The sequence below is a fragment of the Choristoneura fumiferana genome, chromosome 18 (assembly GCF_025370935.1).
Source record: "Choristoneura fumiferana chromosome 18, NRCan_CFum_1, whole genome shotgun sequence".
In the NCBI taxonomy this organism is placed as follows: Eukaryota; Metazoa; Arthropoda; class Insecta; order Lepidoptera; family Tortricidae; genus Choristoneura; species Choristoneura fumiferana.
In genome coordinates, this window is record NC_133489.1 from 16,629,899 (window position 1) to 16,648,666 (window position 18,768).

At 38.5% G+C, this 18,768-nt stretch overlaps 1 protein-coding gene across 1 annotated transcript in view; it reads right to left on the reverse strand.

The window, feature by feature from the left end:
- The window catches only part of LOC141438386 (voltage-dependent calcium channel subunit alpha-2/delta-3-like), a 94,725-nt gene that overhangs the window by 10,867 nt on the left and 65,090 nt on the right, over positions 1-18,768 (reverse strand). The window contains 9 exon segments of the mRNA XM_074102247.1: positions 26-58; positions 302-392; positions 1,123-1,295; positions 2,320-2,365; positions 4,482-4,695; positions 4,808-4,918; positions 5,024-5,038; positions 5,134-5,208; positions 18,626-18,706. Of these exon segments, the coding sequence (XP_073958348.1) occupies positions 26-58; positions 302-392; positions 1,123-1,295; positions 2,320-2,365; positions 4,482-4,695; positions 4,808-4,918; positions 5,024-5,038; positions 5,134-5,208; positions 18,626-18,706 (839 nt within the window).

Below are 18,768 nucleotides of genomic sequence, written 5' to 3' on the forward strand. Positions count from 1 at the left end.
CATTATGAATTCGTTGTTACTGTACCTTGTCAGCAGTGCCATTAAAGTTGCTATCGGGCTATTCGTGTGACAAACACATTCAGATATTAGTGATCAACATAAAATTAACATAAAGTGCGGTAAGTATTTAAAATAATTTAGTGCTTTTTACATGCCAGTTATACTTAGGTATACTTGACATGCCAAGTGCTCAAAGATTTAGGCTTTTCGTTATTTAGTTTAAATTTCTTCTCGAACTTAAAGATTTTTCATTTGTCTGTTAAGTGCCAATAAGCATGCTGTTTACGAAGGTATTACTTACTGGTTGTGGTGGCTTGCATGTCCAATGTGAGCGTCCAATTCTTTAATTACCATTGCGTCTCGCACTAATGATTGAACTAAATTTTTGTCGCCTGAAATTAGAAAAATTATGCGCATTAGAATAAATAAGTGAGGATTTATTTTTATTTTTGAATAATGATTTTTTCGTGATAGCTTCATAAAATGTGATTTAGGTGTTATTTAAAGTTGCGTTGTGATAGCGAAGGAGCAGGATAAAGTTGCGTTGTGATACCGGAGGAGTAAGGTAAAGTTGTGTTGTGATAGCGAAGGAGCAGGGTAAAGTTGCGTTATGATAGCGGAGGAGCAGAGTAAAGTTGCGTTGTCATAGCGGAGGAGCAGGGTAAAATTGTGTTGTGCTAATGGAGAAGCAGGGTACAGTTGCATTGTGATACCGGAGGAGCAAGGTAACGTTGCGTTGAGATAGCGAAGGGGCAAGGTAAAGTTGCGTTGTGATAGCGGAGGAGCAAGGTAAAGTTGCGTTGTGATAGGATAGCAGAAGGCCAAGGTAACGTTGCGCTGTGATAGCGGAGGGGCTAGGTAAAGTTGCGTTGTGACAGCAGAGGGCCAAGGTAAAGTTGCGTTGTGATAGCGGAGGAACAAAGTAAAGTTGCGTTGTGATGGAGGAGGAGCAAGATAAAGTTGCGTTGTGATCTTGTGATAGCAGAGGGTCAACGTAAAATTGCGTTGTGATAGCGGAGGGGCAAGGTTAAAGTTGCGTTGTGATAGTGGAGGAGCAGGGTAAAGTTTGTGATATCTAAGAAACAAAGTAAGATGATATAGTTTATTTTTTACGAAACTTACAAAAATAAGAATCTCTGTCTTGTTTCTTGTGCGCATTGTGAAGCGCAAGCGCGCGCGGTCGCACGCTCATCCACTTCCAGCCGGGCCTCCCCGAGCGCGTCAGGAAGTGCAGCAGCTGTTCTTCGGGAGAGTTGAATGTCTGCTCTGACGTCGACGCATATTCGCAGTACACCCTGAAGATAGAAATGATTCGGTTAAGCTGAGATAGCGGGGCTTGTTCTGTAAAGTTTCTTTGAAATTGGAACATATAAAACCAATCACGGATCTATCTATATGTATTTCTAGTTTTAACCGCGACTTCACTCCATAGGCGTATATAGACGAGGGCCGGGTGGGCCGTGCCCACCCCAGGATGTTGGGCTACCGATTCAAAATTCTATAATACTGATATCTTCACAAAAAAATCCAGGCCAGGCCGCCCCTGGAAAATCACTAACTCACTAAAAATGGTTCACTCGCGTAAACCATTAGATCAGACAGTTGCATAGAAGTTCCGGGATTTTACTAAATGCCAATGAAAATTAATTGTGATCTTCATTTATATTGTATAACGAACACTTATGCAAAATGTCACTTTTCAACTTAGCGGTTAATATTTTGGTATTTTACATAAATATCGTCATCAAATCGTTTAATTTCATTTCGTGGGATTTTTTCTGTTAATCTGTACTTTTATTTTTTATGTGCAATAAAGAGATCTGTTATTTCAGACGTTCAACACACACAGCACCACAACAACAACAACACACAATAATAACACAAATTCAAACTTTCGCATTTATTTATAGTATAAGTGGGATTAGGTTAGTATGTGGTGAAATGTGTGAGCAAATGGCTGGCTGATTCAGTCAAACTCAAATTTACCAAAAAACTTAAGCCAGGCCTAAAGTGTTTATAATAACACGTAAGATAGGTTGACTGCTGTCATTCACTTGAAACAGTTCCGTAAATAAAACGTTAGGATATTGTTTTTGTAAGATTCGCTGGTTATTAATGTCTGATAACAGAAGGACAAATAGAGCCGGAAGTAAGAGGATCTTCAGGGAGTTCTTTGTACCTACTGTACAATCAACAGCAAATGGCTAAGATCATAAGATCTGTTCTGTGCAATAACTAACCAAGCTTTATTTTTTAACGTAATGTAATTAATTCTACAAAATATAAATGATTAAGTTTTGGATAGTTTAGTATTCTTACCATTCTGGATGAATTTTCCAATTGTCCCCTTTAAAGTATTCTGAGACTGAAAAAGAAAAAAAGTTATTATTAACTCATAAAACAGTTGTATAGTTGACTTCTTAAATGTATTTAAAACTAGCTTTTACCCGCGGCTTCGCTCGCGTTAACCATTAACATTTCAAAGAAGCAAGCAATCAAGCAAGCAAGCCAGCAAGCATGCAAGTGAGCATGTAAGCAAGCATGCAAGCAAGCATGCAAGGAAGCATGTAATTATGCAAGGAATAGTGCAAGCAATCATGCATTCGAGCATGCAAGCAAACATGCATTCAAAGCTGCATTCTAGCATGCAAGCAAGCATGCAAGTGAGCATGTAAGGAAGCATGTAATTATGCAAGGAATAGTGCAAGCAAGCATGCATTCGAGCATGCAAGCAAGTATGCAAGTATGTAAGGAATAGTGCAAGCAAGCATGCATTCGAGCATGCAAGCAAACATACATTCAAGTATGCAAGCAAGCATGCAAGCAAGCGTGCAAGTAAACATGCAAGTCAGCATGCAAGCAAGCATGCAAGTGAGCATGTAAGGAAGCATGTAATTATGCAAGGAATAGTGCAAGCAATCATGAATTCGAGCATGCAAGCAAACATGCATTAAAGCATGCAGCAAGCATGCAAGCAAGCGTGCAAGTAAGCATGCAAGTCAGCATGCAAGCAAGCATGTAAGGAAGCATGTAATTATGCAAGGAATAGTGCAAGCAAGCATGAATTCGAGCATGCAAGCAAGCATGCATTCAAAGCTGCATTCAAGCATGCAAGCAAGCATGTAATTTTGCAAGAAATAGTGCTAGTAGTAAGCATGCATTCGAGCATGCAAGCAAACATGCATTCAATCATGCAAGCAAGCATGCAAGCAAGCAAGCATGCAAGCAAGCAAGCATGCAAGCAAGCATGCAGGCAAGCATGCATTCAAAGCTGCATTCAAGCATGCAAGTAAGCATGTAATTTTGCAAGAAATAGAGCTAGTAGTAAGCATGCATTCGAGCATGCAAGCAAGCATGCAAGCAAACATGCAAGCAAGCATGCAAGCAAGCATGCAAGCAAGCATGCAGGCAAGCATGCAATCAAGCATGCAAGCAAGCATGAAAGTGAGCATGTAAGTAAGCATGTAATTATGCAAGGAATGTTGCAAGCTCTGCTGCAAGCAAGCATGCATTCAAATCTGCATTCAAGCATGAAAGCAAGCAAGCATGCAAGCAAGCATGTAAGCAAGCATGCAAGCAAGCATGCAAGCAAGCATGCAAGCAAGCATGCCAGCAAGCATGCAAGCAAGCAAGCAAACAAACATGCATGCAGGCATGCAAGCAGGCAAACAAATATGCAAGCAGGCATGCAAGCAGGCATGCAAGTGAGCATGCAAGTGAGCATGTAAGCAAGCATGTAATTATGCAAGGAATAGTGCAAGCAAGCATGCATTTGAGCATGCATTCAAGCATGCAAGCAAGCAGGAAATTTTGCAAGAAATAGTGCTAGTAGTAAGCATGCATTCAAGCATGCAAGCAAGCATGCATTAAATCATGCAAGCAAGCGTGGAAGCAATCGTGTAAGCAAGCATGTGATTATGCAAGAAATGGTGCAGCAAGCAAGCAAGCATGCTTTTTAACACATTATTAAGTCAGCTCAGTCAGCTCCGCGGTTAGAATACAAAAACAAACTTTTGGTCATCCCTTGGGAATGGCAATTTTTTTCGGGATAAAAAATATCCTATTATTTATTCTGGACCTCTAATATGACGTATGCAAAATTTCATAGGAATCGGTGCAGTAGTTACGGCGTGAAAGCGTAACAAACAAACAAACAAACAAACTCACTTTCCCCTTTATAATAGTAATAAAGGAAGGATTATGTAGATCTGATCTGCAAAAATACTAAGTATGCACTAATACTTATTATTATATTACTTATCATGGGCAAATTCGGAAAGCCTATGGCTTAGAAATATTCTTTATAGCTTCAGAAATAAAACAATAAAGCTGATTGTCTTATTGACTTGTGAGTGAATTTTCACTATCAGCCTATTTAGGCTTTGAAGTTTTAAGCGCTTCAAACATCATTAATCCTTTGGGTGGTAAACCAATTTCTTTGTTGACTATACTCACATAACATAAACTAATCAGCAGCTTACCATTAATAGGACTACGTTTAACCTCCTGCTCGGCTTGCAGTTCGTACATGCCGTAACCATCAGGCAGTACGATAGCCAGAGAGTAGGGGGTGCCTTCTACCGGGCTATAGAAATATCTCTGTCGCCTCGTAGCCACACGCCTCATGCTGCCATACTGGACTTTTACTCCAATCTCAGTTTCACCCTCGCGTTGTTCTATCATGTCATGCCGAAGCTAAAACCAATTAATTAAGTTGCTTTGATAAATATTGTGTTGTGGGACTTAAACTTGAGGTATGAAATTTTTCTTTCTTAACTTTATAAAGTAAACTGTAAATTATACTAACGTCAAGCAGCAAGGAAGTCAGGTTGATTCGTGAATTATCATCCGAATCCACAAGGAGTTCCACATCAGTCAGGTCCACACTAGAATATAGTGGTCGAAGGGTCTCCGTGTACTGGAAAAGTTATGAATGTTATATTTGTCAGTTTGATAAAATAACCAATATTGTGATAATTCAATGATTATCTACATTTCCTGGCAACCTTCTTACGATACTTACTTCCTCATTGGTATACTGTAACAAATGGAAAATGAGTCATTAGTTTCAGGTGTAATTTTTTTTATGATCAAAATAAAGGTTCTGTAACTAAAATTTATTATGAAACTCACCAGTGGCCTGAGATCCGGGTGATACAAAACATGCCCATTGTTATCCACCATAAATGAGTAACCATTTACTCCCAACTGTAAAAAAATGCAGAAAATGAGGCTAATTAGAATATTTTGACTTTCTTTATCATGCTTGGATCTTGATCATTTAGGAAGCTTTTTTTAGGATTCTGTAGTCCTACAAGGAACCCTTACAATTTTCATGTCCGTCTGCGGCTTAGCTTACAGACTGCTACGTGCTAGGTGCTAGAATGCTGAAATTTTGCATGACTAGGTATAATATGTTGTGTGTGCATGAGTTTTGAGATGAAATAAATATTTCATATTTTTTAATATTTAATTAATCTCTAATTTCTTATTTTTTATTAATGATAAGTAGACACTAACCAACAAGTACAACTAATTGCTACTTGAAATGACCATCTCCTTTTATAATACAAGCTCTTAGATGCTCTGGCCAAGCATTGATGCCGTGCCACTGACTGCTCTCCCCTCTCTCTAGAAATCATTCATGGTTTTGACTTTAACTACTTTCAATAGTTCTTGGTGTTGGTCATTGCTTTCTAGAAATCTAGTGATTTCCTCATTCTGAGTAAATGGTTCTGGAGCGCGCGGCAATTTATGACGATCACGCTCATCAGTCCAAGTCTTCGAGGCCCGTGACAGCGTATGACGTTTACGGTCAGCGCTCAATCGTGAGTCTTTCTCTGTTGAAGTCTCCGAGGCACGAGACAACTTATGGCGTTCACGGTCAGCGCTCAATCGTGAGTCTCTCTCTGTTGACGTCTCCGAGGCACGAGACAACTTATGGTGTTCACGGTCAGCGGTCAATCGTAAGTCTTTCTCTGTTGACGTCTCCGTGGCACGAGACAACTTATGGTGTTCACGGTCAGAGTTTAATCGTGACTCCCTCTGTCTTAAAGTCTCCGAGGCGCGAGACAATCTAAGACGTTGACGTTGGGCCCTTAACCGAGACTCTCGTTGAGTGGAACTCTCTAAGGCGCGAGACAGTTTAATTCGCTCGCGAGTAGCGGCAAGTCGTACCTGTCTTTCTTCATGGTATTCTTGAGACCTATTCATCCTCTGTCTTTTTGCTTGTTTAGTAGAATGAGACAAATTTGATTTTTTCCGAGGCATTATTATCACTAAATCAGTAAAATCAGTGATTCCAATCACACACACATTTTGTATATTTTTTAATTGTCAATGTCAATTTAAATATCTGTCAACCAATGTCAATGAGGGTTTTCACAGAGGCGAAATATCACTAGATGGCGTTAGTATCGTGAGGTCCGTTTGACGTTTGCTTGCGATTGGCTCATTTAAAACTTTAGTTAAAACGTGAAATGGACCTCGCGATACTAAAATGGCTCGTTTTATGCTCTCGTTGTACAATGTACTATTTTTTTTATTTTGCAAATAGACATTCTATTCTATACTATTCTACCTACTCCCCTACACGTAGTGGGAATGACTTTTTTCTCGTCTAAAACCCAAGCAGTATTTCACCTAAAGGTAAACCGTTGGCTTGAAAAATCTGAAAACTATCACGGTTAGTTAAGCTTTTTAATAGTCATTAGCTGTTGCCCGCGGCTTCGCCCCCGTTGTAATTTGTAATAAAATATACCTAAACTTTGAAGATTCCGTATAAAATACGAAATCACAATACACACAACTAAGTTTGTTACGTTACGTATATTGTGACGAAATCCTTTGAAAAATATCACTTTTTTTTTCAAAATGGCTACGGAACCCTATTTTGGGCGTGTCCGACACGCTCTTGCCCAGTTTTTATTTATATAGATAGTCTAGTATGGAACCACGATGCGCGTGGCCCAACACGCAATTGACAGGTTTTTTTTTGGCGTCAGAGGCATCTAACTAATTTGGATTGCTAATTTTACAGGTACCTACCTTGTAAAGGCTGTAATAGTCTTTACCCAGTTATTAAATGAAAAACATTATATTTCAGAAGTATTATTATTATTATTCCCTCAATGGCGGCCTTAAGGCTACCGACATAAAGCTTTTTGTGCATTATACTCGTATGACAATTCCGTACACATAACTAATATTATATGTGCAAAAATAACTTTGTCCGTCTGTCGCTTACACCTTCAAGCTTAAATTACTTAGCTGGACCGACTTAGATGAAATTGGGTACAAAGACCGCTTGAGACCTCGGGAATAAGATATGTAGGGGATTTTTATCTCGAAGATCTCGAAGTATTTGGCTGTTCCCGCGGGATAGCGAAACCTTAAAACGGCTGCGTATTTATCGACGATTCTATAGTCAGCTGCGAAGTCCTCGCCAAAAAAATCACATCAGAAATTAATTTCTGAGCGATATATTTCTGGTCTCTTTCGAGTTCTCGCATTTGCAGCTTAAGGCTAGCGCAGTAGGAAGCGCAATCGTCTTCTTCAGAATCGAAGAAGGAGCAGGAACTAGATGCAGCGACATCCGACCGTGTTCGAGAGGTCTTAGCTTCAAGCTTTCTTTTCTTTAGTCTGTATTTCATGACTGGATTCGGGGTGCTGTAGTCGTCTGGTATGTCAATCTGTAATAAATGGAACTACTGTAAGTATAAATATATTTTTGAGTGAGGAGGATTTTTGGGTACTTGCATTAGTATGACGATTTTTGCCTTGTTACCCCAAATATAGTAGATTGTACAATAAGAGCATAAAACGAGCCATTTTACCCGAGAAGTTCATATAGCCACCCGAGCCGGTACTTCGAGGGTGGACGGACAATTTTATTGGACACGTCGAAGGGAAAATGGGTTTTAATGCTCAAGTTTTACACTGCTTTTCTCTTTGATGGCGTGGAAATGAAATAGGTAACAACAGTGGAAACAATTGTTCACTTACTATGTATCTTTTATTGTTCATGCATTACGAGTACTACTTATATAATTTGAATTACTATACATATAATTATAAATTTTTAGTTTTATTGATTTACTTAATTGATTTTTAGTTTTATATAAATAAAAAAATATTGGTTTTAATAAATATGTAGGTACAAACTTCTTTGTTTGTGGCTGATTTACATCTGATTGCCTTGGTCTTAGACGAAGATTTTACTTTATGCACTAGCGCATAAAAAGTCATTTCATTTTATGTCGCCTAGATCCGGCATAAATACGAACTTTACGAGCATGAGAAGTGAAATAGTACATTGTGTCTTAAGGGCGGTAAATAAGGAATTACGAACGAGAGTCTATTAGAAGCCCGAAGTCGAAGACTGAAGGCATTAATGAGTCGATGTTCGTAATCTAGTACCGCCCGTGCGACTTACAATGTTTTTCATCACATTTGCGAGTAAAATTGTATATTTGTAAAAGAAAAACTAATATTTTTTCATTAATTGCCTATGCCGCTGATTGCGCTCTTGGCAGCGCCAGTCCCCCAATCCCCCTCAATAACATTATTTTTATTGTTAGGTATAAGTAGGGTTTTAGTTTGTATATCGGTTTTTAAACGTTTTATCATACATAAAAATACACATAAAAACAACAAAGTATAGAACAATAAATAACAAATACGTAACACAGACCAAGAAGTCACAAGAAAGTAACCAGTGACAGTTTACAGAAATCGACAAAAAACCATAGACGAAATACTTAGTGCAAACCCCTTTTGAATAGCTGAACCAGAATGACACGTAAAAACACTATGAAAACGCATAAAAAAACAAAATCATGACACAAAATCATCGACATATTTACCGTCTATCCCACTAGTCACATTGAGTTGTCCCATTGATGGGACAACTGAGACGATTACGTCCCAGTAGTCCCATGGGACAAGTGGCACTAATATCTTTGCATCGAAAAAAGCCTACTTTTATGCAGCGATAGCTTTTATCACACAAAGATTTAGGACTGCCTGCCGTAGTAAAAGTTTTAGAACTTAGAATAAGCTGTCCAGTGACATATCGAATAATTGTCCTTAGGTTATTGTTCATAGATCAAACCACCCATAGCAAAATAGCCCACCTTCCTTTATGTTTAATTTAAACTTCACAAGTCACACCAAGAGTTCAGGCTGCAGAGCGGGCTAAAGAAGTACCACACATTAATAAATATGTACCTACATACACATAACAAAGCCGAAAATACATAACCCTCCTTCTCATCAGCTAGCAGTCGGGGAAAATATAACTATAGTCTGGCTAATGAAAGACGAACCTGCAAAAACGCGGCAAATTCAAAAATTAGTAATTAGTACAAGTACAGAAGCTTCTCTGTGCAAAAGTGACGTTTAGGCATAAGAATCGTGCCTACTTTATTCTTCTCTGTCCATCGCATGGCTATTGGAAAATAAGTAATTATTGAATAAAAAGAAACGAAAGGGATCATCATCATCATCATCATCATCGGCCTATCTTAGTCCACTGCTGGACATAGGCCTCTCCAGTTGCACGCCACTGAGCACGATCCTCGGCCAGTCTCATCCAGTTCGAAAGGGATATTAGTATCAAAATATTTTGCCATGCCTACTGACCTACAAATTTGGTCTTGTCTTGTTTTTGTTTGAATTTGCTTATCATGGTAAAAATAATCTATCGCACACCACTTTTGATTGTTTTACCCATGTTTTAGCAGTAAATTTCCAAAAAACTCTATTTTAACACACGAAGGTAGTAAACTCAACAAGTCACAGAATAGATTTTGCAGGTGGTAGGACCTTGTGCAAGGTCCGCCCGGATTGCTACCACCATCTTTTTACTCGCTAATACTACCGTGAAGCAGCAGTGCTTGCACTGTTGTGTTTCGGCGCGGAGAGTAAGACAGCCGGTGAAATTACTGGTTCTTGAGGTATCCCATCTTAGGCCTCCAGGTTGGCAACGCATCTGCAATACTCCATGTTTATGGGCGGTGTTGATCTCTTACCATCAGGAGACCCACTTGCTCGTTTGCCATCCAGTCGAATAAAAAAAAAAGATAATAGTACAAGCTCAAGTGTCTGTTTTCTTATACTCTTTGGTCTGTTTGCCCATGACATTGAATAATGTTGCCACTCAAATAATAGCTGGTTCATCTTTCATTAGGTAGCCAAACTCTATTTGTTTGTGTGAGTGATGTGTGTCGTTTTAAATTGGAAATGAATTGGAAGCTTGCTGGTCAGCATCCAGACCAGCGGGCAAGTAGGTAAGTGCAAAATTGATAATTATTGCTTTATTCACTTACATATTCAATTGTAGCTTCCCCATTTTGATCATCTGATTCATTTTCATTACATTCCTTAATAACAGATGTTAAACCGTGATTTTAGTTTTGTTTTGTATCGATAGATGTCACTATCCTGTCTTAATGAAAAGCTGAATCGCGATGTTAAGATTTTTCCGGCAGCCTATAAAAGGGCTGTCAATTATATTAAAATTGTCATTTCCCAAGCAACCGTGGTTTAAGTAACATGTGCGTTCTACGTTCAAACATGGTCCTACGAGTTGGATTGGCCTAGTGGAGTAGCGGCTCCGGGTGTGTGTACCAAGCACTGACGTGGCGGTGGATTGCTGTCAAAAGTGCTAAAGGCGGGAAGAGCCTCCGACGCCGACGTCATCGTGCACACCGGAAGGGACGTGAGTGACGTGTGGTAATAGTCAAGTGCGAAACTGTGAGTACATTTAATTATTACGTAGTGCAACTGTCAAAGACTTGTAAAATTTTCAAGAAAATATTTGGACTTAGTAAATTTAGAAGTAGTTTAGCGACTTAGAATAGTTTCAATAAAAGTGAAACTACGGGGAATCCACGCCCATTTTCAGTCAGAGTTTAAAGTCGCTAAACACTTAGAAAATTTCAAGATGGAAATTTATATCAAACTTCAGATTAATTTAAATAAGCGAATTGGAAGGGCAAAATTAAACTTTAAGAAGTCGCCGAAAGATCGACTTGCCTCAGCAGATTACATCAGTACTAGAATCGTAACTTTAGAAAAACTGTGGGCAGAGTTCTCATCAACACATACACAGATTGTTCAAGAATGCGATGATGAACTTATCAATTCTAGTACTTACGTTAAAACTGAACTGTATGAAGCTACTGAAGAATTATACACAGACTACATGTACGAACTGAAGTCTGCATTAACCAGTATAAATGCCACAAGTCTCTCTTCGGCAAGCAGCAGCGGCTCATTCGTTACAGCAGCGTCAGCAATCCAGAGCAAGAGTAACGATCTAATTAAATTGCCCAAGATTTCGATTCCATCATTTTCGGGAAAGTATTCAGAATGGATCAGTTTTCGCGACTTATTTGTTTCATTGATTCATAAGAATGAGTCTCTAGATAACGTCCAGAAGTTGCACTATCTGAAAGGGCACTTAACCGGTGAAGCTGAACAGCTTTTACGTCACGTCCAGATCACGCAAGACAATTACCAGTTATGTTGGAACCAGCTTGAAAAGCGCTACAATAACAAGAAATATTTGTCAAATTGTATCTTGAAGAGACTCTTAAGTCAGAAAAACATCACCACAGAATCTTCAAGCGCGCTTAAAGAGTTGTTAGACACGACAAATGAGTGTTTATATTCATTGCGAAACTTAGGTATAGATATAAGTACGTGGGACATAATTGTGATTCACATAATGTGTCTAAAGTTAGATAGCGAGTCTAGGAAACAGTGGGAACTCAAAGTTAGCGAGTCATCAGATGATTTACCCACACTGAAGCAGTTTCAGGACTTTTTAGAAATTAGATTCAGAGCACTTGAGTTCATTGATCCCAAACTGTCAAAAAGTCATTTTGTTCAGAAAAGTCCTGTCAGTGCGCGGGTACATCATGTGATAGACGTATCATGTGCTTACTGTTCCGAAAGTCACAAATTATGTAATTGCAAAGGTTTCGCAAAGGTCGAAGTTGACACTCGACGTGATTTCATCCAATCCAACAATCTGTGCTTCAATTGTCTAGGCTCAGGTCACAATGCCTTTTCATGCCGTATTCCTACTAGATGCCGAATTTGTAAGCGCAAGCATCATTCTTTGTTGCACCCCAAAAATGTTACCAGCTCAACCGATTCCGAAGTAAAAGCAATACACTCGGTTGAGAATAATGTTGTAACGCACAGTACAACAGTTGCTTCAGGTGATGATCACACATCAAGCGTTACAGCCTGTGTTTCGACCAGCCGCAGTCAAGTTTTGTTGGCGACGGCATTAGTAAGCGCTCAGTCGAAATCAGGATCAGGCATTACGCTTAGATGTTTACTCGACCAAGGTTCCCAGGCTTCGTTAATTACGGAGTCAGCAGTCCAGTTGCTAGGACTTAAGAAAATTCCCCACAAAAGTAACATTTCAGGACTAGGAGGTGAAGGAAACCCAACAATGGTTTCCAAGTCAGTGGTGAATGTGAAGATAGCATCACTTCATGATCCTGAATATGAGGTTGAGATTCATGCTTTTGTGTTGGGCAAACTCACTTCGGCTCTACCTGATAAAAGAGTGGTTGTGGAGTTATGGTCAGAGTTGTCAGGTTTAGAACTAGCTGATCCATCATTCAATGTTCCAGGCAAAATTGATATGCTGCTGGGAGCGGATGTTTATGGACGGATACTGCTCGATGGTATCATCAAAGCTCCATTGGGAGCACCCATCGCCCAACGAACCACTTTGGGCTGGATCCTTTCTGGGCCGATTCATTGTGATGAATTGGATTTAAACAAAAAAATCTGCGTTAACCACATTCATGTAGATGAAAACGAGCTGCTCAAAAAGTTTTGGGAGCTCGAGGCAGATAATTTTGTGACAGATCCCAAGCAGAACTACACCAACGAGGAGAAGAAGTGTGAGGAAACATTTGCTGCTACTACAACTCGTGATAGCACAGGTCCATTTCTTAATTCAAGTCCCAGTTGTCAACACGGCAACTTTGAAGCTACAGTTACTAGACGCTTCAATCAAATAGAAAGAAGATTTGCTAAAGATACTCAAATCAAGAAACACTATGCAGAAGTGATAAACGAATGCATTGATCTTGGTCACGCGGAGATTGTGCCAAAAGAAGAACAAGACAAAGCTGGTGTTGTTATTTTACCTCATTATCCAGTGGTCCAAGAGAATATAACAGCAACGAAGCTTCGTGTTGTGTTTAACGCTTCGTATCCTGGAACCAACGGTGTCTTACCACAACAAGACCTGTTAGTGGGGCTAAGATTACAACCTGATCTATGGCACACTATTCTTCGATGGCGGTGTCATCCTGTTTTCCTTGTGGCAGATATTATGAAAACGTACAGACAGGTGAAAGTAGATCAAAACAACGCCGAATTTCAGCGTATCCTCTGGTGTAAAAATTCTGAAGAAGAGTTGAAGTATCTATGGTCACATGTCTGCTCAAAAGAGAACCTAGCAGATTATGCATCGCGGGGAACGCAGCAACTGGAAAATGAACTACTCTGGAAAGAAGGTCCGGAATGGCTGAAACAGAAAGATATCACTTATAGAAAAATGGTATATAAAGAAACTAATTTAGAAGAAAAAACTAATAAACTATATGTAAATACCTGTAAAGTGAACGATGGCGGCACTGAAGACTTTAGCGAAAGGCCAATCTCAAAGTTTTCCAAGTTAAGAAAACTCATCCGTGTCGTAGCATTCTGTAAGAGGTTGGGAAAGCTGGCTAGAAAAGAAGTTGTTTGTCAGTGGTTAACAAGTAAAGAAATACAGGACAGTTTAATGACATGCATTATATTTGTTCAGAAAAAACACTTCGAAGAAGAGCTGGCAAACCTGAAAGAAAAGAAAAAGATTAGTAAAAAAAGCAAACTTACCTCGTTGACTCCTTGGATTGATGTTCCTATACCAATACCATTAACAACTAATCATTTTGTGGTAAGCGAGCCTATTGTGCTGGATCTAGACTCCAACTATGAAGCTTTAAATGTAAATAATTTAAGAAAATTGTATTATTGGCCACTATCACTACATCGCTACAAATGGGTGAACCAAACACCTGAACCAACTGTTGGTGATATTTTATTAATTAAAGAAGATGATATGCCTCCGGCACGGTGGTTGTATGGCATTGTAGTTGCGAAGCACCCAGGGTCGGATGGAATCACGCGAGTGGTTAGTTTACGTTGCAAAGGCAATATTATTAAAAGATCTGTTGGTAAACTTTGTTTCTTGCCTATAGATTCATAATTTGTATTCTGTTAGTGTTACTGTAAATATGGTTTTGTTTTGTGTGAATTATTTGGCTTTAGTTGTGGAGCAATTGTTTCAATTCTTATTTTGTTTTATATAGAAACGGTAAGTTATGAAATTTTATTGTGCTGTGTAGTATCAGTCATTGAGTTTCATATTATTGATATGCATGTTATGAATATTGTGAATTTAAGTTATGTTAATTGTTCAAGTTAGTTTTGAATATTGTGATTCTGTTTGTTTGTGATTCTATTTTACACTGCCTCATGGTGGGCGGAATTAAGGACATTATTTTTTTTTAATTTGTCCTTGGTGGGCGGTATGTTAAACCGTGATTTTAGTTTTGTTTTGTATCGATAGATGTCACTATCCTGTCTTAATGAAAAGCTGAATCGCGATGTTAAGATTTTTCCGGCAGCCTATAAAAGGGCTGTCAATTATATTAAAACTAGATGAAAACCCGGCTTCGCTCGGGTAAAATGTAGACTCATAATAATGTTTGAAAAAATTTTTTGCCTGTAAAGACTGTCGTACTTATCGAAAAATCTGACGTATATTCCCAGCCTTAATTATTATCACAAACACTTTAACGGCTAACCTCGTATCGGTATTTCCACCAGTAGATAATTTCTCCTAAATTTATTTGCCCACTACTAGAATAATGTTCTGAAAAATGATCAATAATTCTTTACAACAAAAGTCGCAAAAATGAACCTCAGTTGGCCCGTAATAAGATCAGAGAATACTCTTCAGAGCTCCTAGCGTACACTCTATCATTATGTTTATTGTACTTCTCTTCAATATCGAAAATCTTTTCGTCTGTAAAGAGGATATCACGGTGTCGATTTTTCGCGTACCGCTTTAACAACTTCCGGGATCTTTTAAACCTTATTGTTTTTAGACGGGCATTAAGTAAGTGCCCACTCTATTTTTTGTATGCTCGCAGACTAAGATCTTCGTTTAAAACCTTTTTGACGGTTTTTCTACTGACACCCATCTGCAAAGCCATCAACTTCTGTTTTCGGACAGGATTTCTTGCTATGCGTGCCTTGATCGCTTTGATCACTGCTGGTGTTTGTACGGAGCGAGGCCGGCCAATTCTTTTCTTGTCCTCAACACTGGAGACTTCATTGTACCTGTCAATCGTACGGTACACAAACCTAAGCGTTATATTTACATTTTTGAGCAACTTGAAAATGGTACTTGGCGAGTGCCCACAGCGGTGCAATGCTAAAACAGCTATTCGGTTTTCTTTCAACGTCCACTCCATCGTGAGAAATTGCAGCGAATGACTGTTTATTGTTTTAAAATAATTGACAAACATTCAAAAATGGAATTCAATCAAATTTTCTTAAAATCATGTTTTAAATTTAAAAATAATGTGCCAGTGACAGAACTTTGGGACCGACTACGTATGTCTGTCTCATAATCAAAGAAATTAGACCTAAAGGGCCCATATAAGGTACGATCCGTCTGTACGATCGATCTGATGAAAATCGACGAATCGTACCGTGTGTGGGGCCCTTAAAAGGTCACAATGGAGAACGAAATGCAAACCTGTGACACGTGATGACGTGACACTCACGCCACTTTGATGTGATGACTTTGACATGTTTACTTCGCAACGCCATTATATATACTCAGTAATTAATTCCATTTTTTATTGAAAATACTCGCTAAATCCGAATTTTCTACCTACAAGTTGTCGACTCGGAACAAACGTCAACAACTGAAGATAGTTATAGTTGAAGGTAGTTGGTGATAGTTTTGAGTTTTGATAAGATCCATTCAAGTTTTCCGGCAAGACGTTTCGTTTTACACAGTCACATGAGTCACAGTTCTTTGTAATGGATACTTTTTTGGCGTGACGCACGCGATGTGTTGAAGGCGAGCCGTATCTAAGAGCTAGCTAGTATGAAACGGAACGTTTATTAACTACCCAAGATGGCGACTGCGGTTTGTTTGTCAGTGCCATTAGAATTTAACGAAATTCTCCATAATCCGAATTTTGCGGATATATGTTGTCGACTCGGATCGACTAATTTTTTACGCTCTTCAATTTGATGTGCATTTTGTTCGAGTCTACCGTACCCCTGGACGAAATTATTAATATAGATTGTCATTTCCCAAGCAACCGTGGTTTAAGTAACATGTGCGTTCTACGTTCAAACAACAGAAATCACCTGCGTCGAGTCGAACTCTTGATAATTATTCAAAAATGATAACGAATTAAAATACCACAACGTCGGTTTATATTCCACGCCAGGCAATAAGTTCTGCTCATTAACTTTCCTTTGTTCTCTTCTGAATCCAGTCCTAAAAATATCAATTTTCCTTTTCACCATATCCAGCGTCGCGATAGGGTCGAGTTCCCGGTATTTTTCGAGTAAAATGTTGTAAGCTGCATTTCGAAGGTCTCTTCGTAAGTAGGAGCTGCTATGAATGTCCCATAGGCAGCTATTTTCTTTGTACAATTCTAGAAATTCAGTCCAAAACTGTTGTGTCATTGTTGGGAATAAATATCTGTAATTTGTTGGATGACGCGCTTGACGTTTTCGGCTACCGACATGTATATTTGCGAAAGACATTGACATAAGTAAGAAAACAAAAACTCTTCATTTGAAATGAGCCATAGACAAATTTCTACATAAAGTATGAAAAAAGGTTATCCCTAAAACTGCCACTTAGTCGAGGCAATCATATGTTTTACAAATTTAAAACCGAAATGAAGTATACCTAAACTCTGTGCTAGAGTACAAAATACAAAAGAAGTTTAAACTAAATCTAAGCACTTCACAAAGAAATCATGTTTCACCTTAGGTAAGGCTTTTGTAAAAAGATCTGCCTCTAATTCAGCTGAGGGCTTGTAAGCTGAACAGATTACTTTGCGTTCAACACATTCCTGTATAAAATGATGATGAACATCTATATGTTTTGTTCTACGAAAACATTCGTTCTCCACCATCTTGAGTGTGCTATGATTATCATTATGAATAGTAACAAGATCAAGTGACTCATTCCTACAATGTAACTCTAATAAAAAGTTTCTAATGAATTTTGCCTCTTTAACAGCATTTCCAAGAGCATAGTATTCAGTTTCTGTACTAGAGCAAGCGTCATTTTGTTGTTTGTGGCTATGCCAATTTACAACGCAATTACCAAACCTACTCACGAAACCTGAATATGATTTTCTATCGGTTGTATCACCCGCCCAATCTGCGTCGGATGAAATTTCAACTTTATTACTGTAGCCAGTTGTCCCAGATTAATATCGTAGTACGCGTTTAGCGGCGAGCCAATGCGATTCATTATAACATGGTGTTATATGTTATATTGACTAAGCTTGGGAGTCGCTATCTTGTGACAATCTTCCATGCCAAATTTAATTAAAAGATTTTTCACATATTGAGCCTGTGAGCCTTTGTCAATTTTAAAGTTCGTTGCTCTATCCCTTTCAACCTTCATGCCCAACGCTTGTTTGACTGGTCCAAGCAGTTTTATTATAAAGTTGGAACTGAGCAATTTATAAAGTATTTTCTTTTGACAAAAAAATCATCAATATATAACGCTATTATCACTTGGTGTTTGAAATAGACACATTTTTCAGTCTATAATTGCGTATATCCATCGCTTATCAAAATATTATGAACTTTTTCGTTCCAAGCTCTACTGGCTTGTTTGAGTCCATATAAACTCTTTTTCAGTAAACATACTTTGTTCTGCCCCTCAATTACAAATCCAGTAGGTTGTTCCATGTAAATACGTTCATGGAGGTCTCCATTAAGGAATGCCGTGTTCACTTCAACATGTTCGATATCCATGTCATTTTCAATTCCAATTGCAAAAAGTAAACGTAAAGTACAGTGTCATACAGGTGCAAAAGTTTCTTCAAAATCAACTCCATATTGGTGAGTGAAACCTTTAGCAAACATGTTTCCATCTTTTGGTCGATCAACAAGTTCCCAGTCCCAGACACGATGTAACATGAGTGAATTATATTCATCTTGCATAGCTTTCAACCAATCATCAGCTTTTTCACATTTTATAGCTTGGTTATATGTTCTAGGTTTATCTCGTCCCGTTAAGGCTAGTTCAGTGAAATAATTCATTTCATAATCCGTAAACCTTATAAGTAGGAGGGTTCCGGTCACGAACAGGTCTAGAATGCTCATTAATTTCTGTATCAGATGCATTTTGCTCTATCATATGAGATTTTTGCTGAATATTGTTCAACGATTCACCTTCTTCCTGTTCATCAGATGTAATTTCTTGAACATTAAAATCTTCAACATTGGAGATTATATCAGAATTGTTAGACATATTTACAAAGCTTACCTTGTACGGTGGAACGAGCTTCTTTATCTGATCGACAGGTACGTCCGTCCCAACCACACCCAGCAAGTTAGCTTCTCGATGCTAAAAATATAATTATTTCAAATAATGTTACATGTAACCAAAAAAACATTACTAGTTACCTA